Raw genomic sequence first — 23,783 nt, 5'->3', positions numbered from 1 at the left:
CGTGTTTAAAGTTTTTTTTTTTTTTTTTTTTCCCCCGTGTTTAAAGTTTTTAACTCGATGAACTTGGCAGAGTAAAGAAACTGACCGCAGCGAGAAGTTCAGAGTTCAGTGATGCTCTTGCATCATTATTGTCATACTAATATTCACGTAGACGGTTCATAAACTTTCTGTACCACTAACTTGATTTTGTTTGGAATTTTCCAGTGCTTGCGTTGGCATAATGAGGAACAGGAGGGAAAGGACTTTTACTAAATTCTTATCACAGAGTTCTAGTCCCTCTGTTCTTAAACTGGGTGGAGAAAAAGTGGAGAACCTTCAAGACCTCATCCAAGCAGATGGCAGCAGCTTACAAGAGATCAAATTTCAGTGACTTGATTCTTTCTAAAGATGAACTGGGATTTTTACTCGTCATCTTTTTTGGAATAATTATTTTTGAAGCATTTTACTGTTTGTGACCAGTTCCTGATACTTGGTACAGTCATTTCTTGATTGTCTTCCTCCTGATTCCCCTGGCACCGTGTGGGCTCCTGCATCTCACTGCTTCATTAGGCCCTGGCCACTTATTATTCCCACCAACTCGGGTGGGTTTGGACCCAGACAGGGAGTGGAGTGATTCTCTTGACGTTTACATATATTTGTGTGTCTCTCCATCATTCCAAAGTCAGTGTACATGGTTCAGAATAACTTATTTTATAAACACTCTATTTGGGAGACACATGGAGATGCATGTAGGGAAAGCCACATTTTCCTGGATCATGATGGTCTGCATTAGCATCTCACATGGAAGCGGGGTGTGGAAGCTCAGGGTTCATGTATTGGATGTTTTGGTTTTTATTTGCTTTTTACTGTAATCATGTCATTCAGAAACCTGGAGTACGGATGCATCTTGGTGCTCACGTGTTGTTGAAACTGACCCGGGCGCCAGTGGCGCAGCACCGTGAGTGCGTCCGAAACACTTCGCTCCCTCCTGCTCTCTGCTGAGAAACATAAAATGTAGTGCCTCCTAACATGCAGTAGTTTCATGGCTTCATTGTAAGATTGCTGTTTGATGTTTCTGATGAGTAGAGAAAGTGCTGGTAGAGTATCCTGAGGATTTCCTGCTCTCTGCCTGGCTCTGTGTCCGGCGTGTTGACATCTGGTCCCTGGTGCTGTAGCTTCAGTACCAGTGTTCCAGAATCGGTGATGCTGGCCACCCACCATTTGCAGTGTTTGTGCTATGTCCACGGTAAAACCTCATTAATTCCTCCTGGAATTTAAGATAATGAGTTAAGCTGAAGGGTTTGCTGGAGCAAATTAACAGTATGTAAGGCAACCTGTTGTATCTGAACTACTGAAGCCATTTTAAACAGCACCCTTTTACCAGTTGTTACGCCAGTTACTGAGCACTCTTTAGTTGTATTAAAATACCTTCCTGGGGATTGCTACAGGCCACACCTTTTTTAAGATGTATTTTACTCTATCTCTGAAATATATACATATGTATTTCATGGAAAATATACATATTTTTTCTTTTAGATTTAATTATATTTTTCACCTACTCAAACTGGCCTTGTCCTAATGAAGTCTAATTAATGAGGTTTTATTGTAGCTTATTTTTTGCTCCTTGTATGTTGCTTTGTGGTTTCTTTGTTTCCATTTTGTTTTTTTAATTCTTTCATTCAGTGAGCCAGGGAGTCCTGTTCTGTTTAACTTTGTACATGAAATTGTTACATGAAACCAAGTTTGACCAGATGCTTCCAGGTTTGTCTTACCTTAGAGAAACCTAACCTTTTAAATCACACATCATCTGCCTCCATTTGAAACTGCCAGCCAACCTTATAGGAAGTATCTATTTTCTTACTTTTTGGGCCAAGGATTAAATGTATTCCTACATTTTCATTTTAATATTATGCTATAAACATTTAATTTTAGTGTTGGGGTTCTTCTGTTTTTTACTATCTCTAGGTTATGTTCCACTTCAGTGAATTGCATATTTGAGAGACTATTGTCTTGATTCTTGAAACAAACTTGGACAACTGTTGCTTTATTCTTTGGTTGGAAATACCATTGGTTTTGGGATGGACTTTTAAATGTCCTTTAGACTTCAGATATACCCATTGGGAAGCCCTTAAGTGTTGGCCTCTCCTTCTAAGACTTTGGTGAAGGGGAGACAGGAGCCCTGGCTTTCTCAGACATGGGTCTGGGAGCTAAGGAGGCTCTTTTTGGGTGACCCTTTAGGGATTTCATTTGCTCTTCGTATCTCAAGCAATAGGGAATCTGTTGTATTATTCAGGGGGAACTATTCTTGTCATATTAACCACGGATCAGTTTTCCTAACTTGTTATCACTAGAGTGGCGGCTCCAGGAACTCTGTAAGGGCAGGGATTTTTGTCTCTTCTGTCTTCTGCTGTATTTCCAGCACCTAGACCAGTGTCTGGTGTACATAGTAGGTGCTCAATAAAAATGTGTTTAACAAATCTCTAAAATCTGTCCCTCTGATGTGTTACATGCGGGAACAAGTTATCGAAGGTACCACACTACATCCCATTCTCCCTCAGCACAGCAGAAAGATTCTGCAGCCCTTAAGCTTTGGGTCATCCTTCTTCATGTTCCCTGCTCCGGCCACGGTTCTGTGGGGATTTACATGGCTGCCTGAGATGTACGTTGGCATCTGTTTGCTTGATGAGGAAAGTGAAGTGGAGACCTACATAGCAAGCTGATGCCAATAAAGAGGGCTCCTCAACCCTGGAATCCACCTTAGTGTTTCTTCCTATGTTGCGTGGGTTTGACCTGTCACAGGTTTGAGAGACTAGATCTTTTTCCTCTGTGCTGCCAAGAAGACAGGAACCTGAAGGTACGTCCTGTTTCATAAGGACGCACTGGTTAATGTCTGGTTTTCAATGAGGGCTTGTTGAAGTCAGAGTCCTCAGCTCCCAGAAATGCCACAGCTTGGCCACTGGGAGCCAAGGCCTCAGGGGTCTTTGCTGGATGGCTTGTTCTGACTCAGCCCGGCAGCCTGACCTGTGAGCCGTCTCATCCAAGCATCTGCGATCCTTGCATAGGCCTTCTGGGGAGACAGACCTGTCATTCCTGAGCCAGTGGTGGAGCTCCAGCAATGCTTTCTTGGTGCAATCTTATGTATTAGTCACTGTGTTGCCACAGAGTTGACAATCTGGTGCTTTCCTGCAGAAGTCACAGTGGCTGTGTCCCACCCAGGGATGGTGGGCAGGGTGGCCAAACGCACTGCATGCTAATTCTTCCTTCTTGTCTTTACTTAAATTCCTCTAACACTTGATTTTCCTCCTGGCACTCTTCTCTTGGAGTCTCCTCTGTCATCTCTGCTTGGAAACCTGAGGGGAGACGGAGCTGTACCCTCACTTTAAGGCTGAAGTGATGGGTACTCTGTGCTTCTGTGACAGTCTCCCTCTGTTGTGTGTCCTGCCTCCATTCCTTGCCCCTTCTTCCTGGTCACTCACATGTCTCCCGTCCTCGTACCCGCGGTGGTTTCACTGTTGCCCGTTTGTCTCCGTGAACCTGCTGTTTCCAGGAAATTACATAATGTTCAGTTGAGATGGAAATCTGGAAGATGAGTTTAATTACTCATTGGGTAGAAAAGCCAAGTAGTTTATTTCTCCAGAGTTCTCTGAGGCTGATATTACCAGTTCTGGAAGGATCCAGGTCTTTTCTGCCTGGTTGGGGGTGTGCAGGCAGGCAGTGACCAAGATGCGGGGGAGCCCCGAGCTGACACTTTCCATGGCGCTCGAGGGAAAGGCACTTTCAGGAAGGTTCTAGGGCGAACCAGCTTTCTCTGCCCAGGGGACCACACGCTTGTAGGTTCCTGTACTCTGCCCACCTGGGGGCGTCCTGGCTGGGAGGCGCAGGTGGGCTGAGGAGGGCCGTGCCCTGGTCAGGGGGTCAGGGTCAGGGGCGTTACTGGACTGCTGTCTGTATCTCTAGCGGTGGCCCAGAGACTGAGGAAGCTAGATTTCCCTGTGAAGGACAGTGAGGAGCCCAGCGGCCCTGGGGCTGACAAGAACCACTTCCTGAGACCCAGAGGGCCTGGAGAGGACACCGGGAAGGTAAGTGCTGTTGACACCTGGGTCCCTTCCTCTGGGGGCTGAGGTGGACATGGTCGCCGTGGCCTGGCATTCCGGCAGGTAGCCACTGAAGCAGCGCCCTAACTCCCTGCGGAGACAGGCCGGCTTTTAGGGCCAAGAGTATATTTTTAAAGCCTGTTGTCCTCTCTCTTGTCCTTCGTCCTGAGAGTATTTCTGAGGGGTGGGCATTTCGGAGCTCTGTCACTCCTGTGGCTCGGGGTCCCCCCCCCCCCCCCCCCGCTGCCCCGCTCAGAGACAGCGAGGCTCACACACCGGACAAGGGTGCTTGGGGAAGAGCTCTTACAGAAATGGGTTATTTCCACTAAGCTCAGAGACTATAGACCCTCCATATTTGCTACAACTCCGCTCAGGTGGTCCTGTCCGCTCAAGGACAAAACCATTCCTGTCACTTTTACTGGGTAATGGTCCAAAGCCCCATTTGATGCCACTCTAGAGAAGATGTGCAAACGTTTTGAATTTGAGCGTCATTGTTTGTTAATTGGAGCTGGTATGGGTCACAGCCCTGGGGCTGTTAGGAGGGTGCCTGGGGCTCACAGATATAGTTGACGCTTGAACAGCGTGGATTAGGGGCACTGCCCCCCTTTCTGGTGCAGTCAAAAATCTGCATATAACTTCTGACCCCCCCCCAACATTGCTACTGATAGCCTGTTGACCAGAGGCCTACTGACACCACCAACAGCCCGTGAGCGCACACTGTATGGTGTGTGTGTTCCATACTGCGCCCTTACGATCCAGTCAGCTAGAGAGAAGAGCACGTGTTAAGAAAATCCTAGGAGAAATACACCGGCAGGACTGTGTTTGTGGGGCGACCCCGTCCGTGGCCCCCGCGTGGCTCAGCCCGTGTTGTGTGAGCGTCCGCTGGGCCAGGGAAGCCCCGCTGCACCGACGCCGGCACTCGCCCTGCAGGGGTGGGGCTGCTTGGTGAAGGCTCTGACATCGAAACGCTTGTTCTAAGGCCCCGTGGCTTTCCCTTCATTTCATGTAAACTGAGGCCATGAGAACGGTTTCCTGTTGTGCAGGCCGAGGTGCCGCGGGGCTGGTCTGGGGGGCCCCGCGCCTGAGCCCTCAGCCCTTGGGTGTCACGGAGCGCGGCCTGGGAGGAGCCCTTCACTGAAGGAGCAGGAATGATAGTCGCATATTTTTAGGCCCGACCCGCAGCCCTGCTTGGGAAGAAAGGTGTGAGGGGCTTTCTACAAGTTCAGGGCCGCCTGGCCGGGCCATGAGGTGCCTGTCGCCCCTGACCTGGGCCTGGAGTAGCTGGGGACCGGCCCTGGTGGCCGAGTCGGTCCTCACAGCCCTGGGTGGGAGGCGCTGGTTTTCCTGGGGCGCCAACCTCCCCCCAGTCCTGTTCTGCCTTCTGGGGCTTCCCGGCCCGCGGGAGGCCCCTGAGGCTGTGGACGATTTAACCCAGAACCCCCTGGCCTGACCCTCAGGCTGCCTTCCCCGCCTTTGTGTGACCCTAGGAAAGTGGCCCGGGTGAGAGGGAGGGGACAGAGTGCTGCCAGCAGGGCCCTGCGTGTCAGGGGCCGGCGCCAAGTGAGTGATCCAGGAAGTCATCCAGAGCGAACCAGGAATCCTTCTTAACCCCTCGCTCACTGTCCCTGTCGCGACCCTGGACCCGCCTCAGCCGCTGCTCGTGGCTCGTCGGGGCCCTGGGAGCCGCGGGAAGTCAGGGCCGGCAGCCCCAAGGGAGAGTTAGGGCGGGGGCGCTGCCGGGGCCTGCCGGGGCCTGCCGGGGCCTGCAGAGCTGCCAGCTCCCGCGGGGCCTGCCAGGGAGCAGCCCTGCTGAGCCCCCGCAGGCCCAGGGCAACTCAGCTGCCCATTGGTGGTGTTGGCGCGGCTGGGCCCCCCCTTCTCACCCCCCCATCCCCCCACCCCCCGTGGCCACCCTCCTGGCCTCTGACGAGGGAGCTGCCACTGGCCTGTCAGGCGAGGGTTAACAGGGGATTTGTTTATTGAATCACGAAGTAGCTGTCACATGATTTTAATCAAAACACCATTTCCCTGACAACAGTGATGTCAGTCCTGTTATTGCAGGAAGGAGCAGCTGTGAGGGACGTTCAGTCTCCCCGCGAGCGCAGGTCTGGGGACTCGCATCAGGCGAAGCATCCGTAAATAGCGGTTGTGGGCGCCGTGGGGCCGAACCCCCTTCCTCCGCTCCCGTCCATCCAGCCGCCTGTCCAGCCGCCTGTCCTGCAGACACCGGCCGAGGAGTCTCCTCTCCTCCTGCACCCCTTGCTTCTTTCCGCCCTTGGGTTTTTTTTTTTTTTTTTTTTTTTTTTTCAGTTTTACTTATTTTCCCCAAACTCCAAGCCATACGGGCCCCGAGGATGTCTGGCCTCTGTCCCCTGTGCTCCCACTAGCCCGCAGTGGGGGGGATGGGGGACATTGTGTGGCTCAGGAGTCTCAGCTCCTGGGTGAGGAGGGGCTGCTTGTCCTTGTGTCCCCCCCCTGCCCCCCGCCACTGAGAGAAGTCGGGGTGCTTCTGGGGCCATCTACGGAGTTTGGCTCTGGATGCTGGGAGGGGAGAGGCCTTTGCTGAGGACAGATCGGAGCCGAGGGAGGCCAGCTGGAGCAGCGCCCTCGAGCTCTGGCCTTCTCGGCACCGTCTCCCTGTGGGACTTTGGGGACTGAGAAGGACCCTCAGGCCCTTGGACCCTATGCCCAGGAGCTTGACCTGAAAGTTGGAGGTGGATGACGAAAGCCCATTTTTGGGTGGGATGTGGCTTCTCGTGAATGCTTTTCTGTCGGTGTTACCCGTGGCCGGCGCTGCCCGAACTCATAACCGAGAACGGAGTCCAAGGCAAGGTTCTGGGCTCCTAACCTGGAGCGGGTGTGCAGAATGGGCAGCCGGCCTTAACCCCATGCAGAGATCTCATAGGTGCCACACGACCACTATCCGAGTCCAGTGTCAGGGTGGAGTTCAGTGGAAGCAAGGCAGGCAGAGGGGAGATGGTGTGACAAGCCGTCGGGGCAGCTGCCAGTCTCCGCGGGGCTTTCTGCTCCGCAGGCTGGGCTGGCCAGGCTGCCCGGAACCTCAGCAAACCTATGTGGTACATCAGCTGGCGTGCGTTCCCATATTAGCACCGGGGACAGTGGGCCTTGGCGGTGATGCGCTTGGCCAGTGGCAGGGCTCGGAGCGGTGCCAGGGCCCAGGACTGTGAGGGGTGCTTGCTGCTGCCCCCCACACCGTCCCTGGCAAGAAATAGGTAGGCACCAGTCTGTCCAGAGGGCCTTGGAGCCAGGGTGGCTGCCCCAGGGGGTGGGCTGGGGGAAGCTAGGCGCTGCTTTCCTGGCCAGGCCCTGCATCCCCGGGGCCTCCTCCAGCGGCCTGCTTGCCCGCTGGCTCACTCTGCTGGCACAGGGACCCTGTTCAACATTTGGGTTTCTCTGGTGACTAGAGGGCAGTTCTTGGGTCTCACACTGAAGAGTCAGCGGAGGCTGTGAGTGCAGGGTCCTCTGCGTGATGGGCTTCTGGGAAAGGCCTTGAGGCTCTTCTCCGTTCAGCTGGACCCCACTCCTAGTTAGCAGGTGGCCCTGGAGTGGTAATGGGCTTGCTCCTGAGGGTCAGTGCTCTCTGACCCCTTCTCGGCATCTCAGGCCCCATTATTCCCTCATCTTTGGGGAGCAAGGTGAGATCAAGTAAAATGCTCAAAGCCTCCTTGATGGGGAGGGTGACTGCGTTCTCCCTTTGAGAAGCAGAGGTCTGGGGCGCTGGCAGTGAGGAAGGCGGGCTGGTGAGTTGGCTGCAGACACCGTATCCCTCTGGAAGCGTGGGCACTGTTGCCAAGTCCTGGGCCCCACTTGGCCCAGCAGAGGCCCGGGGCCTGGGGCTCAGCTCTCCCTGGCCCCATCTTCCTATACCTGGGCCAAGCCTCTGGCTCAGAGGTCACAGAAGGGAAGGATGTTCTGGAGAATGTGTAGGTCAGGGGCCTGACTGGCTAGTGTTGGCCAGTCTCTGCTGGCAGGTCTTTTATTTTGGCCTATACCCTGGGGTGGATTTTGGCAACACAAAAATGGAGAAATTTGGTGGGAAAGGGAAAAGTCTGCAAAACATCGTTACTGAAATTGAGTGCTTTCCTTAAAAAAAAAAAAGAGGCAATTGAGAGCCAGTAAGTCTTTTGGGGGCAGGGCTGAGCACCTGTGCTGGGTGCTGGGCAGGGCAAGTCGGTGCAGAGGGCTCTGTTCTCTTCCTGCCCTTGACAGCCACCTGCACCCCTGCACCTGCAGGTGGGTGATCCCTGTGTGGGAGCCGTCTCTGTTCTATAGCATGGGCTCCACCAAAATGGTTTGAGCGAAACCAGATCTCAGTTGAACTCGCTGCCAGAAAGTAGGATCTAATACTGCCCTTTCCCTAGGGGTCTGGCACAAGGACCGTGCGAACGTACGAGAGTGGCCTCTGATGCCTCACGGATTGTCCAGCCTGAGTGCACTGAGCAGGTGGCCCTGGGAGGGGCGGCCGTGTGTTCACGCGGCAGGGAGGGGGGCCTCCCACGGCCCCCGGGACGTGACGTGGTGAAGTGGTAGCCGTGTCTCGCTGGCCCGGGTTCCACCCCTTGCTCTGGAGTTGCTTGAACTTGGGGAGCCCGGTACGCTGCCTCCCCTCCTCCTGCTACCGAGGCCGTTCTGGGGTGGAGCACATCCGCGAACCCGGGAGCGGTGGCCCGCGTGCCCGTGGACAGGCTGTGGTTAGCTGTGCTCCGTCAGCGTTCAGTCGCGGCTAACGTGGACTCGGGCGATTTCAGAGCAAGGTATTATTTACCCTGCTGACGTCAATGAGAACATATTATCCACTGTCCTTCTGTAGCCTGAAATGAGCACCAGAGCTCAGGGAACACAGCCACCTTCCAGACTCTACAAATTCCACTCATGGCCTGATGAGGTAAAGGCCCTACCTCCATCTGACATTCATCTCACCCAGGCTCTTAGAAAACAAGTTGTTTTTATTTTAATTCAATTTTAGGTTGGAAACATAAAAACAGTACATTTTCCTCGCAGAACATTACCCCATGTAAATTACCATTTGATAACAAAGATCATTTATTAAACTGCATTTTAGGCAATTTCCTAACATTGAGAGACAGGGTCCATTTTGATTTTTTTCCACATTGGAACTATTATGATTTGCACTCAAAATACCAAAGCTATTGAACTCACCAATTTCTCTTAGTAATTTAAAAAACACAGAAAAAAATAACTACAGATTTTTATCAAAAGTAACTCTTTTCACAAACCAAACATCCAGCAAAGACCACCCTCCCCCTTTCAGAAATAAGCAAAGAATCTTGCCCTTTCTACAAAGTGCAAATATCTTGATCACTTTTATTTCTTAAATCGCAGTCCCCCAAGAGAAGCAAACCTTTTCTGCTGCTTTTCCCTCCAGAGATTTTGGTGGAGGCAGGTTTCTTTCACCACGAGTAGTGGGAAGGCACCTCCTTGGATTTCCTGGACTGAGCAGATCTTGCACCAGATAGGCCCCGCACAGCCAGCGGCGGGTCTGAGTTCGCTCTCCTCGCTTGGGACAGAATTCCAGTCTGCGCCCTTCTTTTCCCAGGATGCTCTTTAGCACTTCAATTTTTACAGCGCCCTTCTACCCACCCACTGTGCTTCTGAGAAGACAAAGTATTCAAAGCGTATTGTTTCATCCCTAAAAGTGTCTAATCTATTTGATGGACCTTGACGGCACACCCCTCCTGCAGACCAGGCCGCTTTCCCGATTCTTCTCCGAGGGCCTCCTTCCATGGGGCTGGGTCTGTGGGGCTGCAGTGCTGAGCCAGAGCCCTGCATTTCGGCCCCCTTGCAATCAGGGAAGGGTGTGTGTGCCCTTCCACCATATGCTCTAGGAAATTGGTAGGTTGTGTGACTAGGAGAAACTAGATGTCTTTGATGTGAGCCTAATCTTCTGTAGTTAACTGGACCCTGGAAGGAGGGCGGTGTATGGGGCCTGTGTCTCTTAAGGCTGCTCCCGCACGGCCGCCTGGGGGTAGCTGCCCAGGGGAGAAGACGCTTGTGGGGACAGGGTCACAGCCACTGCCACCCCCGTGCTTAACTAAGATGACACAGCTGTTGGCTGTGAAGAGTCAGGTGCTACTGAGGAGGGGAGGGAGTGCCCAGGGAGAAGCCAGGAAGCCCCAGAGCTGGTCCTGGCTCCCCCACAGGCCTGGCAGTTCACCAGAACTTTCCGAGCTCTGGTGTCCTCAACTGTGAAGTGAGGACTGTATGCGTCCTGCTAATTTCACAGAATTGTCGTGAGGCTTAGAAGAGATTCCCTGGGAAATGTTTGGTGAATTAAGGTCCAGCTAGGAGTTGTTGCTCCTTGCAGATGGGCAGGCTGACTTGGGGCAGAGCTGTCAGCTGCCCCCCTCCCCTGCGGGGGGCTGTGACCCTGAAGCTGCTGTCCCAGAGGGGACGCGGGCAGGACACCCGTCTGAGCTTACCCTGCCGCCTCCTGGGACCACAGGCCGAGCGGGGGGCGCTCTGTGATCAGTGACCCCCCCCTGGGGCCCCTGGGCAGGTGGGACACATACGTTTAAAGAGTCTGTCCAGTGTTGAAACAGAGGCAGAGGCTACTGCTCGTCTTCCACACACACCACTCTGAAGAGAAGTTCTGTAAAAATGTCCTGAAGCAGCACAGCAACCCCAGACCCCTGCCTATGCAATGACTCCAACTCACTACCTGTTCTCCAGTTTGTCCCTTTGATGTCTAGGCACACAGAGAGCGAGCGGCTCGGGTGGCTCCCGAGGAGGCAGTAGGGGCGGCCCGGTTCAGGGGTACAGATGTGGCCAAGGTAAGCCCCCTGCGCAGGGATTCCATCGCTGCTCCCGGTGGTGCCAGCAGCGCGCTGTGAGGGCTCTAGAGAAAGGGGGGTGTGGCAAGAGGTCTGGAGTAGGAATTTCCTTTCAACCAAAAGGGTGCTTAGGTGTAACTAAGGACAGAGGCTTTTGAACGTATCCCGGAGAATGGGGAGCCCCGCTCCTTTGATGTCCCCAGCCCTTCCTAGTGGGGCATCCCCCCTCTTAGTGCTAAGGACAGTGTGGGGGCAGGGCAGGGGCGAAGCTGGAGGAGCCTGGAGTTGGCAGGAGGGAGGGTGGCCTGCCCCCTCCCCAGAAGGACCCAACCCAGGCCCTCCTCCTCAGAGGGTGGGGCAGGCCAGCCGCACCCGAGGGACTCTTGAACAGCTTACGCGCCCAGCAGGTCTTTATTTCCGAGGCGGCTTTCTCTTTCCGAGGAGGCAAACTCTGATACAGGAGGGAAAGGGTTTTGTTCCTATGGAAGCAGCAGACCTCAGCGCCATGCCCTCGTCCTCTCCCGTGGGCCCCAGTCGTTTGTCTTTAAGACGGTAGTGGAGAGGGGAAGCTGTAGAGAACCTTCTGCCCCCTTCTCTGTTCCTGAGGTACTGGGAGGGCGGTGCAGGGTCAGGTAGCTCCCCAGGGGCTTGAAAACAGAACACACACCTTTCTGCTGTTAACACATTCTACTTGCCTTACAGGGACCAGCCTATCAGTTGCATGTACATACTGAGACACACTTGCCCAACTGGAAATTGCAGAACTAGTGCATTTTTCCCAAAGCAGAGACTAATACCCCTGGATTAAAAAAAGACCATAAAAAATAAAGTACCACACATATTGCACTTTTTGCCGAATGAAATTTTTACCTCACGTTCATCTCACCAAAGTCTCTTCAGAGGAGCCTGGTTTACAAGATAATAAAGCTAATGATTAATATACAGTAGTGTACACACTGCTAACGTGAAACAAACTGGAAAGAAAGTCCTTATTTCAAAGTAGCCTCTCATAAAAAGAGTGGTACGAAGCCTTCTTAGTGTTTGAGTGTGTGTGGAAGCCACTTGGAAGCGTCCCGAGGTCACTGGTTAGGGGACAGAGGCTGGAGGCGATCCCACAGGGCTGGGAAAACACTTGATCGACTGTCACCAGTTGCCTCTCAGTAGCTTACATTTCAGTAAAGACGGATCGTTACGGAATTTACTGATTTCTGCTTGAAATAATGAGAAAAGCAAATAGCTTACGACATGGGGTCCGGCAGGGCGGCTCGTGCTCTTCCCCCGGGGAGGGCCTCCCAGACCTGGTCACTGCTGGGGAGTGTCCCTGCAGCTGGCTCTGGGCCCTCTGACCTTCACCAGCCTCTTCTCTGCACCCCCATTCCCCACTGCCCCCCGCCTTACCAGTCTCTGTCACCACTCCCAGGGTTCTTGGGCTGGGGGGGCTCGGGGCCTGGGAGGAGGGAGGGAAGCAGGCATCTGTGTCAACCTGCCAGTGCCACTCCTGCCGTCCCATTTTCAGGCTGGAAGGCATTTTAATTTCATAAACATTACAGCGCTTCTGTAGTATATTTTGGAAAAATATCCTTTAGTCTAAACAAATCAAGCCCTATTTCATAACTGGCTTATTTTGCAAAGACTGAAAACAGATTAGAGATCTTAATGAAAGGATCGCGTGAATGAAATGATGTTCTCTATTTCACGAAGTCATCAATCCTAAGCATGAGGAGGAATAAACAATTCAAGGAGGGAACAGAATTCATTCCTACTGGATTTTCAGGAGTTGTAAAGTCACAGAAACGACAGTCCTCCACAGCATCCCCTCTCACTAATGCCCGGACGCTCACCCCAGCGCTGGGGGGCTGCTCCAGTCACCCACACTGGAGGGCTGTGCGCATGTCTCCCCACTTGCCTGGACACCTGCTACAACCAGGAAAGGCGACTTAAAGGTGTGTCTAGATGCAGCATCAACGTAGTGTCTCTCTCCTTTGTGCTTTGTGATGCTTTGTGCTTACGCGTTCACCTGCTGATAGGACAGGCCATTCTACAGGACAGAAATGACCATCTTGGGTCAGTAACACTGGGTTTCTAACACTGGGGTGCTGCCGTCCAAGCGACGGGTTCCTTGTTACTTCTAGGTATATGATTGATGAGCTGTTGCATCTAGCTCTCACTTAGTCCCATGAGAAATCTGTAAGGGTTAAGGTTACGTTTCACTAGTCACTGAACGTGTTTGGCAGATGATCTGCTAGATGGTTAACACATTTGTGGTTTTAAATATTGCTGTAATACTTGAACGTTTCGTTGCAAGTCAAAACTTTTAAGGAAATTAAGAATGCGATTCCCACATGGTGGAAAACAAACTCCGAAGTGACTTTGGATTTAGCATTGACATAAATGAAAACTGTTGGTTCTACAGAAAAGAAAGAATTAAAGCATGATCTGGGGGAAAAGGCACAGCACTACCACTTCACATGGGAGATCGAAGTTCATGTTCTTGTCCTTGAAATTTCTAAGCCCTATACGAAACTGTCCAAATATACAAAGCTCAATGAACTACTAGCAACACAGAGTGTAAAGTCAAAGTAGTTACTACATTTTAAAAGAGACTCGAGGTCCTCTACAGCCTGGTGACCCCAGACCAGCAGTCTGTGCAGGAGACTCCGCAGGAAGAGCCCGTCTTCCCTGGCCCAGGGCTGCCCTCCTGGGGGCTCCTCGTGGTTCTAAAGGGGACGATGCTGAAGTCCTAAGGGACCCTGCAGAAGAGGGGGGGGTCACTGCTCCCAGGTGGAGACGTCTGCCAGTCTCAGGGGTCAGTGCCAGCTGTCACTCAGTGGCCCCTGAAACAGCTCACGTTCCACTTCTCTGCAGTGGTCTTGGGGACGACCTGCAGCAGCAGCTTCAAACTTAGGATTCAGTGACCAAGCACAATTTTCCTTTATTTCCTGTGCATCAGATTCCATTACATATTCTTGACTTGCCTAACAGAACGTGCTGTTGCTTGGCCTCAGTGAAAAATATAGTGTGTTTCTGTGTTTTGCCCATCTCTAACGGCACATGGTTCTTTTGCTTCCATCGAGGCTTCCCTCAATAATGAATTGGTGTAGTTCTACAGAAAACCTATGTCTGGGTGTCTCCTTGTGGAAAGCTCTGTCCACCTCCCGTGAGAGCCTGCTCCACTTGACGTTTGGGCGGGAGCCTCGGCGACCACGATGCTCCAGCACTTGCCCCAGAAGACTGGTGGACAGAGCCGGGAGAAAGGGATATGTGCCTGGCCAGGCCCTTGGATTCCAGTCGGGCAACTTAATTTTTCTCCATTTAGGAGAGGGCAGGAAGATAAGCTTTAAATTTAAAAGGCTGGAATAAAAATAGAAATCCCCATTCTTCCTTCACTTGACCTGCCTTACTCCAGTGCCGACGCTAATTCACCAGGACGTAGCCGCCATGCTGTGGGTCCACAGCCTCCAGCATCTCACAATCAAAGAGTCCAGGGAACTCAGAGAGGGTGAGTGGGTCATAGCTGGAGGTGGCCTCCTGCAGTCCTGAGCTCCGCTGTGGACAGTCCTGTGTGGCCAGGCTGCCCTGTTGGGTTCCGTCCATTGGGTACTGGCAGGGAGGTGGGTAGTCTGGCTCAGGGGATGCTGCCCCGGACAGCTCGCAAGTCTGGTAGGAGAACGGGAGGGGTGCCGGGGTGGCCCCTGCCTGCTGGGGAGGGGACGGTGGTGGGGGCGGTGGCGGCAGTGGAGGGGCTCGGGGGCCAGGGGCCGGAGGCAGGGGCTGCAGCTGCAGCTCTCGGAAGGGGCCAAGGAAGGGGCTGTACTGCATCTGCTCGGCGGTGGTAGGCTCCAGGACAGGGCTCAGGGACGGGGCCAGGCTGAAAGGGGGGGGTGGTGGCGAAGATGGTGCGGGCGGCTCCTGGCGGGGCAGGGCCAGCTGCTGGCCCGGCGGGTATGAGCTCTCGGCGATCTGCATCTGATTGAAGTACGCCTGCAGCTGAGACTGCTTCTGCAGGAAGAGGCGCTTCTGTTGGAGTCTAGATGGGCAACAGCAAAAGACATAATTTCACATCTTCCTTAGTGATGGCAATCTTATATCCATCCGGGATCAGTCCTCTCACTTCTCTTTTCCGCAGCAGAAAAAAAGGGGGGGAGGGTAGGAATCACCTGTGTCTGGGTTCCTACACCTGGTATATTGTCTCCCCGATTCTGCTGGTCCCTCAGTGTTACGCTGAACCCTAAGTAATTTTCCCTAAGACTGAGTTTTTCTCCCTATGAAGCGAGAGGCTGGTTTCCCATCTGGAGTGTGTGCAAGCAGGGTGACGCCTGGCCTCTGGGGGTGGCCATAGGCTAATGGATTAGGGGAAGTCTACATTGGCCCAGCTGCTTCTGCTGGTGTGGTGTGGGGACACGAACTACCACAAGGGACAACGGAGGCCCTCTCTGCAGGATGGCCATGTACACTGCTGTAGGCCATGGGTTCTGAAAGCTTAGGTCTGTCTATTCAGAACTCGATAGGAAATACTAGAAGGGAAAGAAAAGAAAGCAAACTCCGGCCTGCCACCTCCTGCTGGGCCCACCTGTCACGGACACTGGAATACCTATGTCAGCAGTCACATCTTGAAAACTGTTTCCCAGGAGAGGCAAACACCAGGGGCTGGAGGGAGGACAACGCAGCCAGCATCCTGAAGTCTTCAACCAAGAGAGGGACCCTCTCACCTGTGTTCCTGCAGTTGCTGCTCAAGGCTCCGTGGTGGTTCTTTACAATAAAGCTGACAGGTGTTCTGGGCTTTTGACAGAAGGCTGGGCTTCTGGAAGAGTAGAAAAAGAGTATAAGCACAATATGATGTCATCTAGGATGCAGCCACTGGACCATCTGTCTGCCTGAGGATGAGACCAACTGTGTCCTCCAGCATCTGTGCAGGGGGAGGGCGTAGATGCTCGTTCTCTGAGGCCCAATGGCACTGGGTCAGCAGGCCTGCGCTGTCCCAGTCTGGACCAGAACCAGTTTTTCCTTTTCTCATAGTCCTTGAGGATTACAAGGCTTATAGTGATGAAAAACAATGAGCAGAGTGGAGTTAAAGCTTTTTTTTTTTTTTTAATTTAAATTCAATTTGCCAACATATAGTATAACACCCAGTGCTCATCCCATCACATGTCCTCCTCAGTGCCCGTTACCCAGTCACCCCATCCACCTCCCTCCCTCCCCTTCCGCAACCCTTTGTTTCCCAGAGTTAAGAGTGGCTCATGGTTGTCTTCCTCTCTAATTTTTCCAGTGTGGAGTTATATCTTGACAGCAAAGGCCACAAGGCCTGCTGAAGGAACTGGGATCTATATCATTTGTAAAGGTTTTCAGGCATTAAATGTAGAAAGCTAATAGTAAAATTTTGTTGGCTTGAGATTTCCATCTTATTTATTATTCATTAAGAGGCATAACATTAGAAGCAGAGAAACTGGGTTTCTCATTCCTACTGGTGGCACTCTCCTTTCCTGGGCCTGAGGGCAAATCCTTCTCCGCTGCCAATATAAGCATGAGGCTAAGTCTGAACATGTTTCTAGAAACTACAAATCCAGAGTCAAAGCTACCTGCTTAGAGGGAAAAAAGCAGCTACCCTAAAAACTACCAAGCAAAACAGGTTTCTGTGTGCAGAAAAGCAGATTCTGGGTGAACATACTGAGCTGGAGTACCCGGGAAGGGTCCCACCTGGAGTCTGTGCTGGAGATACTGGGCCTCTAGGCTCTGCCGTGGCGAAAGCTGAGGACGCACACTGTTGGGCACAGCGGGGACCGTTTTCTGCTGCTGAACTTCCTCCTGAGGGGCAAGGGGTGTGAAAACATTTTCAGTTCTCCATGTGGGGGAAAGTTTCATTTCTTTGTTTAAGCACCTTGGCAAATGTCCAAGAGGAACTCCAGCTCTGTAAGATATGCTCAAAGCTCTTCGCAGAACTAGTAGGCTGAGGGTTAATCACTTTGCAGTGAACGATTACCTAGTCAGTACTGCAGCAAAGGCTCTTGATGTCACCGGGAGGCCATGACCTTCGTGTGGGCATCAAATGCTAGAATATCCTTGATGCACTGAAAATAGGCTCAAAATAAAATGTGTTGGATAAACAGCAATATTTTTGGGTCATTTTTAGCACAACTAATCCACTTAATAATTAATGAAGTGATCTCACATCTCACATCAAGAGTAAAGGCTGTAAGTTCGCATTCTGTGGGTGACTGTTTTGAACGTTGTATACGTGGGGGGAGGGTGGTCCATGATGCCGTAAGAGGCCATTCATATAACATTTGCCCCTGGAACCACACATCGCTTCAGTGTGTCTATACCTCCTTATGGTACTAATCATCTGGGACCAGTGTGGATGGGTGTAACCCGTCAGTGGCAGGAGGCAGCAACAAGGAAAGCTTTCAGGCTGTGAGCTCTCCAAAACGACCTGTTTGCTCCGGGACTGCAGTAAATCCTGTAAGTGATATGGCACTCCTCCAGGACAAAGTATTTGTACTTGCAGAGCCCCTGTGGGAAGGGCCTGGGGCACCCACCTGAGGGCAACTGCCACCAAGGTCCTGGAGTTGAGGAGTGGCTGGGGCCAAGTCAGGGTCTGCCTCTGGTCCTATTTGTTCGTAGAGCAGCTGCACTTTGTTCAACTCTAGGATTCCTTTGGTTCTAGCCAGATTCTGAAGATGTTGTCTAAATGCCACAATTCCTGAAACAGAGAACAATGACTGAATAGTTTAAAGCACAAGGCCTTTTGGTGATCAGAGGTGTGAAACCAACATGGCCACAAATGCCCTCAAGTCCCGCAACACAAGAGTTTTACAAGCTATGATACAGAGTGGCCAGTCACCTTGGGTGAGGGAGGTATCTGACGCCCTGCGGCCCTCTCTGAAGCTCACTGGTGACCTGTTGTGGGCCTCTCGCTTCTGGGAGCTCAAAGCCTGCATGGCCGGGTTGGCAGGTCTCAGACTGATGAAGGGAGATGTCATGCGTGGGGAGGGCTGGTTGGCTAACATGATGTCCTTCAGGGAAGGGTTGTCTTCCAGAAAGTTCAGGTCCCTCTGAACAGACCCCATATCATACTCAGAGTCCACACTGTCAAGGGAGGGGTTGTCACTCATGGAGAAAATTTTCCCTTTAAGAGAAAAACAAACCAAAAAAGAGAGATGACCAGTAGCAAACAGCAGCTTCTCTGAACATGGGATACAGAGGATAACCAGCTTGAGTTGCACAGCTACGACATCCTTATCTCCAATCTCCAACCAAAATACCTTTCCAGAGACTTTTTACATGTCAATTTAATCAGCTTCGAATTAGTGGGGTGAATGCCCCAAAACCTTTGCCCATAAGATCTCTGCCACTCCAGAGAAGCCAGAGTCCTTGATGGATCACACAGTACTCAGATGGATCTTGGCTGTTGAGGGAGCTAGCTCAGAAATATTTCATTTTAATCTCTGGCAGCTGCTGAGTAGACCTAATCCTACAGCCTGCTGAACATGGTCCATAAGGGAATAAGACGCAGGTGGCACTCTAAAAAGTGGTGTCATGACTATTTCTTGGAGACTGGAGCAGGAGTGTGTGTTGTGAAGACTCAATCCGCTGCTTACTGGATATCCTACCTGAACCAGGCACCACGACTAGCTGGTTGGTGACTTCCGACAGAGTGTGCCGTCTCTGCCCACTGCGTGTGGACTGGAACGCATCAAAGGCCTGGCTGGGGTCTTCCTCGGCCTCTCCCTCTGTCTCCAGCCCCTCATCGATGGAGGTCTCCATCATGTTGCTGGGCAACGACTGGCACCCCTTCCTCACTAGGACAGGAGGCACGGGGTCCAGCAGACAGCCATTTACCTAAATGTCAGTGTGAGAGGAAATTATCAGTTGCTGCTCTGCTGAGACATTAAGAAAACCCACAGAGGAAAAAATGTCAAGACTTGTGGCAAACTAGAAATTAAGTAAAATAATAAAAATGTACATATTTGTTACTAATGACAACATGCAGATTAGAAGTTAAGGCAAGTCAACTGCAGCTCTCAGAGACAGAAGCCCTTTATGACCCAAACTGGCATTGCCTCCCATGTTGCTCTGAGTCACCATTATTACAATAAACAATTTTTTTAGTGGTTTCCAGATGAATAGGGATATATTAGCTTGAGGCCTGCCAGTTATTATTATTATTTTTTTAAATAAGGGAAACGATGAGGGGGAGGATGAGATAAAAAACAAAAAAACAAAAACCTGCATGGCTAAGAAAAAAGAGTAGCCACTAGCATTCTTCTAATTCTCAACCACAAAACATTCTGGAGGGTTCTAGACGTACTTTTATGTTCATAATTTAAGTACCTGCCCATTTGATTTAGTCTTTAATTGGTTCTCAGTGCCTGGGGAATGGAAAAAAGAATTCTTTAAAGACAGACTGATACCGCAAAAAGGAGTGAAAAAAATTTGAAATGGCAAACAGCCAAAGTCTTCCATTATAGAATAACAAATGACTCACAGCCCCAAAATTCCAGCAGAGGTTAATGAGCACCAGTGCACTGAATTCTCTCTCCTCCAGCAATACACACAATACCTACAGCTCCCATCCCACAGGGTGAACTCAGCATAACTCCCAAGCGAGTGAGAACTCTGCCCTCCTCTGCAGCTGCCAAACAAACCACCTAATGGCAAGCAGAACCAGCAGACAAAGGGGAGTTGTGGTTGTGAGTTTTCCTGGCTGGTAAGAGCCCCAGCGAGGAGGCAATTATTTACTTCATTACCGTAACTATTCCCCCGTGGAAATCCAACCATTTTCTCCTGGGAATCGCTGCTCAGGACCAGCCAGTCATAAGACATGGCGTTCTAAGTGCTGCTTTCACCTGGGATACACTGCCTGGAGCCACTGTTTCCTTTGGAAGCACGAGACGCTCATGTATGTGAGAGGTGACGTGGGACACCCCAGTGCCAGACACAGGAAAAACTTTCCTCTTATGGCAACCACTCTGAAGGCACTGCAAGGCCCTTTATTTGGAGAGGGAGACTCTGTGGGTGACTCAGAGCTTTGTTTGCTTGGGGGAGGGGACAGCTATTCCATAAAAACTGTTCTGGGGCTGTAGCCACTACTTGGATAAGGTGGCTAACGCATGACAGGGTTTTAAAGTGACAAGTGCCCATTTAAAAGAAACAGACGGAAATGCTTTCTTCCTACACTAAGACCAATCTTCTCCACATGGCACCAGAAACAAAAACTCTGAATCCGGCCAGTGACTCTCATTCTCCCCTCGGCCCTTCCCTCAGTAGGTGTTCCCTGTTTGGACACTCAGTAGCTGTAGGAAACAGTGGCTCTTGGGGAACTTCTATTTATACATGTAAGTTCCTTAACAATCTACTAATACAGTTGTCTAAGAATAGCCAAGGATGATTTAGAAATGAATAAAGTAACTGAGAAAAGACTGGCATTGAGTAAATATCTACTAAACATCTTCATACTTTCTATAACCTGTTAAACTTTTATCAGTTATTTCTTACAGTTTAGCCTTATAACCAGGTTATTTTTTTTCCTTAATAGAGAACCGTCATCTTTTCTGGAGCACTTAAAAGACCTTGCAGTTCCCCTAAATTTACATTCTTTTCTTAAATTCTCGGTTTACAAATTATCTCCGTATCTAGACTACAACAGGAATGATGTTTTTCATTTAAAAACGTTTGCTGAATTCAATTTCATCATGGGAAACAATGATCTGGTTTTGGTTTTTCAGATGCTGTTTAATGATGATTAAATCAGAAAGCAGCATTGGTGGGGGGGAGGGCACTCATATATCATTAATAGATGTGAACACCTTCAGCTCTAAGTTCATTTCCAGAAACAGGTGACAGTCACGCCACCCTTGCCTGCTGATTTACCCGGGGTCTGGACAGAACGAATTCAGCCCTAGGATTTTGTGACTCAAATATTGGGCTGATCTACCTATGTGACCTAAGCTACTAGAAATAAGATCTTTTGCTCTAGGAAATAATCTAGCCTGACTGTAAATTACAGGACTTCAAGATACATAGGTGAAATGGACATTTTTTAATACACTGTTTTTGTCTTTCCTTAAAGCTGAACTGATCACTTTTTTTAATTTTTTTTATTTTTTATTTATTTATTTATTTATTTTTTGATCACTTTTTTTTAAAGAGAGAATGTAAGCATGGTGGGGAGGTGGGGAGAGGAAGAGAGAGAACCCCAAGCAGACTCCCCAGTGAGCATGAAGCCCAATACGGGACTCCATCTCACGACCCTGAGATGAGGACCTGAGCGGAAATCAGGAGTCAGCCACACAACTGACTGAGCCACCTGGGCACCCCTCAATCAATCACTTCTATCTAGTAAGAGACCTCATTGCAATAGGTAGTACACATGTAAAGTCAAACTCTGAAAAACTCTGCCATTAGTTGATTATCACCCTTGGGTCTACCACAAAATACAAGATTCTAGCACAAAAGATTGATAGACTGTTAGGACTGAATATGTGTCTCGACTCCCATGTCCACCCCCTGCTTCATGTATGAAAACCCTAATCCCCAGGGTGACTGTATCTGGAAATGCAGCCTCTAAGGAGGAATAGTTAAACTTGGATCACAAGGATGGGGTCCTGACCTGGGAGCACTAGCATCCTTATAAGAAAAGATACCAGAAAGCTCGTACGTGTGTGCTCCTGCTCACACGCTCTCCCTTCCCAAGGGAGCACAGAGGCAAGGCCATAGGAGGACAGAGAGAGACAATGGTCCTCTAAAGCCAGGAAGAGTGTCCTCACCAGAAATAAAAGTGGTCAGAACCTTCATCTTCAACTTCTAGCCTCCAGAACTGTGAGAAAATACACTTCTGTTGCTTAACCTCCAGCCTGGGTGTTTTGTTATGGCAACAGTGCAGATGGGCAACATATCAATGTGCAGTATTAGCCAGTGAACTCGGACAATATGTCTTATTTCATTTGTATCCTCACTGCCTGGCAAGTTGGGCATGTGCAGAGGAGGTGCTGGCTCAAACCTTAGTTCCACCACTCAGCAGCAAGTTGTTCAACTTCCATAAAGCTCAATTTCTCTCATGTGTAAAGTGGTTTTTAGGAAGGATTAACTAAAATACCATATCTCTTATTATTTCCTGACCAAAGATGATGTTTTATAACTAAAAATTTTAAAGGTGGGAGAATAAAACTATACCATTTTCTTCTAAAACTTTTTTTTTTTTTATCACTGAGAATTAAACAAATAACCAGGTGAAAAAGAACTGGATAATCCCAGTTCTAGAAATTTATCCTAAGGAATTAATCAGAGGTATTAGTCAAAGATTTAGACACAAGGACATTCACTTGAAGCACATTTAAGGATGCAAAAAAAATTAAAGTACCTGATGTCCAAAAATAGCCATTAAATAAACACAGTATATTATTAGACTGTTGTTAACTTAAGCTTTCAGATTTCATGGTGGGGAAAAATACTCCTGATGTTATATTTAGTCAAAACAAAATTACATATAATAAAATACAATTTTGTTTTAATAAGTCTACCTACTGACTGAGCCACCCGATACTTACTTACCGACTCACCTATACTCTACTCTTAGGAAACATGCCAAAATATACCTATCTTTGGGTAGTGGGATTATGGAATTATGGAAATTCTCTGAATTTTCCATGTATGATTCTGATTGGTTTTATTTTTTCAATTATAAATTAAAAATTCAAATTCAAAAGTGTTAATTGTCTCTCATTTATAAAGCCTCAGAAGTATATTCTTCTCAGACCTACTCTTATTTAAGAGGAAACATACCTGGCACACTTGCATTTGCCCAGGTTAGCTATCCAGCTATGAAGGAGCCTGGAAAATCCTTTCATTATAATTTCTAATACAATGTTAAAAGTGACTAAACGTATGTGTGTGTGTGTGTGTGTGTACACAAAACTCATTATTCCTACATCCAAAGGAAATGAAAACACTAGCTCAGAAAGGTATCTGCACTGCTATGTTAACAGCATTATTCATCACAGCCAAGATGTGGAAACAAGCCAAGTGTCCAAATAGATGAATGGATAAAGAAGTTGTGCTATATGTACATAATGGAATATTATTCAGCCACGAAAAACCAAGGACTTCCTACCATTTCCAACACATAGAAGGATCTTGAAGGCATTATGGTAAATGAAATAAGTCACAGCAGCCAAGACTGTGTGATCTCACTTAGATGTGGAATTGGAAAAACCAGAAGAACAAAACCATGCTCATAGAAACAGAGACCAGACTTGTGGTCACCACAGGCAGAGGGCAGGGGGAAGGGAAATTGGAGGAAGGTAATCAAAAGGCACAAACTTCCAGTGATAAATAACTACCAGAGATGGGATGTACAACGATGACTACAGCCAATACTGCTACTTTAAGAGAAGTTTTGAGAGAATATATCCTAAGAGTTCTCATCAGAAGGATAATTTTTTTTAGAAGGGTATTTTTTTTTTTACTTTTTTTTCTCTCTTCTTTTTATTGGATCTATATGAGAAGATGGATGTTAGCTGAACTTACTGTGGTAAATTCATGATATATGTAAATCAAATCATCATACTGTACACCTTAAACTTATATACAGTGATGTCAGTTATTTCTCAATAAAACTGGAAAGAAACTGATTATTCTCAAAGAAACGCTTAAAAGAGAAAGATTGCCCCTTTAGGGTTTGTACACCTTCCCCTCCACATGGTCTCTCTGTCACCTGGTGGTCTCAGTTACTGCTCAGAGTTGGGTGACTGTCTCAGAAAGAAGGTAGTTTTTAGAGGAACCCCAAACCAGTGTTTCAATGCAGACTCCCTAAGGGATTTTACTGATAGTTTTGAGACTTCTGGTAGAAAAGGAGAGGTAAAATTTCTGTGATGGACAATACCTGCCAACAACTGGGAGTAGA

General features: G+C 49.5%; 2 protein-coding genes across 7 annotated transcripts in view; one reads left to right on the top strand and one right to left on the bottom strand.

Moving 5' to 3' along the window:
* The window catches only part of PPP2R1B (protein phosphatase 2 scaffold subunit Abeta), a 32,824-nt gene extending 21,093 nt beyond the window's left edge, over positions 1-11,731 (top strand). For 3 of the 6 annotated variants that reach the window (XM_077893449.1, XM_077893453.1, XM_077893448.1), the window contains 3 exons: positions 3,937-4,058; positions 10,805-10,885; positions 11,588-11,731. In XM_077893449.1, the coding sequence (XP_077749575.1) occupies positions 3,937-4,058; positions 10,805-10,885; positions 11,588-11,653 (269 nt within the window). In that variant the 3' untranslated portion in view covers positions 11,654-11,731. Of the gene's footprint in view, positions 1-204; positions 2,466-3,936; positions 4,059-10,784; positions 10,886-11,587 lie in introns of those variants that run through there. The other 3 variants (XM_077893452.1, XM_077893451.1, XM_077893454.1) reach the window with 2 other exon arrangements.
* SIK2 (salt inducible kinase 2) overlaps positions 9,023-23,783 on the bottom strand; it is a 126,104-nt gene continuing 111,343 nt past the window's right edge. Inside the window, exons 10-15 of the mRNA XM_077893447.1 lie at positions 18,493-18,721; positions 17,724-18,008; positions 17,419-17,582; positions 16,580-16,687; positions 15,595-15,686; positions 9,023-14,912 (exon numbers count right to left, since the gene is read on the bottom strand). Of these exons, the coding sequence (XP_077749573.1) occupies positions 14,300-14,912; positions 15,595-15,686; positions 16,580-16,687; positions 17,419-17,582; positions 17,724-18,008; positions 18,493-18,721 (1,491 nt within the window). The 3' untranslated portion in view covers positions 9,023-14,299. The remainder of the gene's footprint in view (positions 14,913-15,594; positions 15,687-16,579; positions 16,688-17,418; positions 17,583-17,723; positions 18,009-18,492; positions 18,722-23,783) is intronic.

Source organism: Canis aureus, chromosome 3 (assembly GCF_053574225.1).
Source record: "Canis aureus isolate CA01 chromosome 3, VMU_Caureus_v.1.0, whole genome shotgun sequence".
Lineage (NCBI taxonomy): Eukaryota > Metazoa > Chordata > Mammalia > Carnivora > Canidae > Canis > Canis aureus.
Note: the sequence above shows the minus strand (reverse complement) of the source record. Positions and strands in the feature narration are given on the sequence as shown.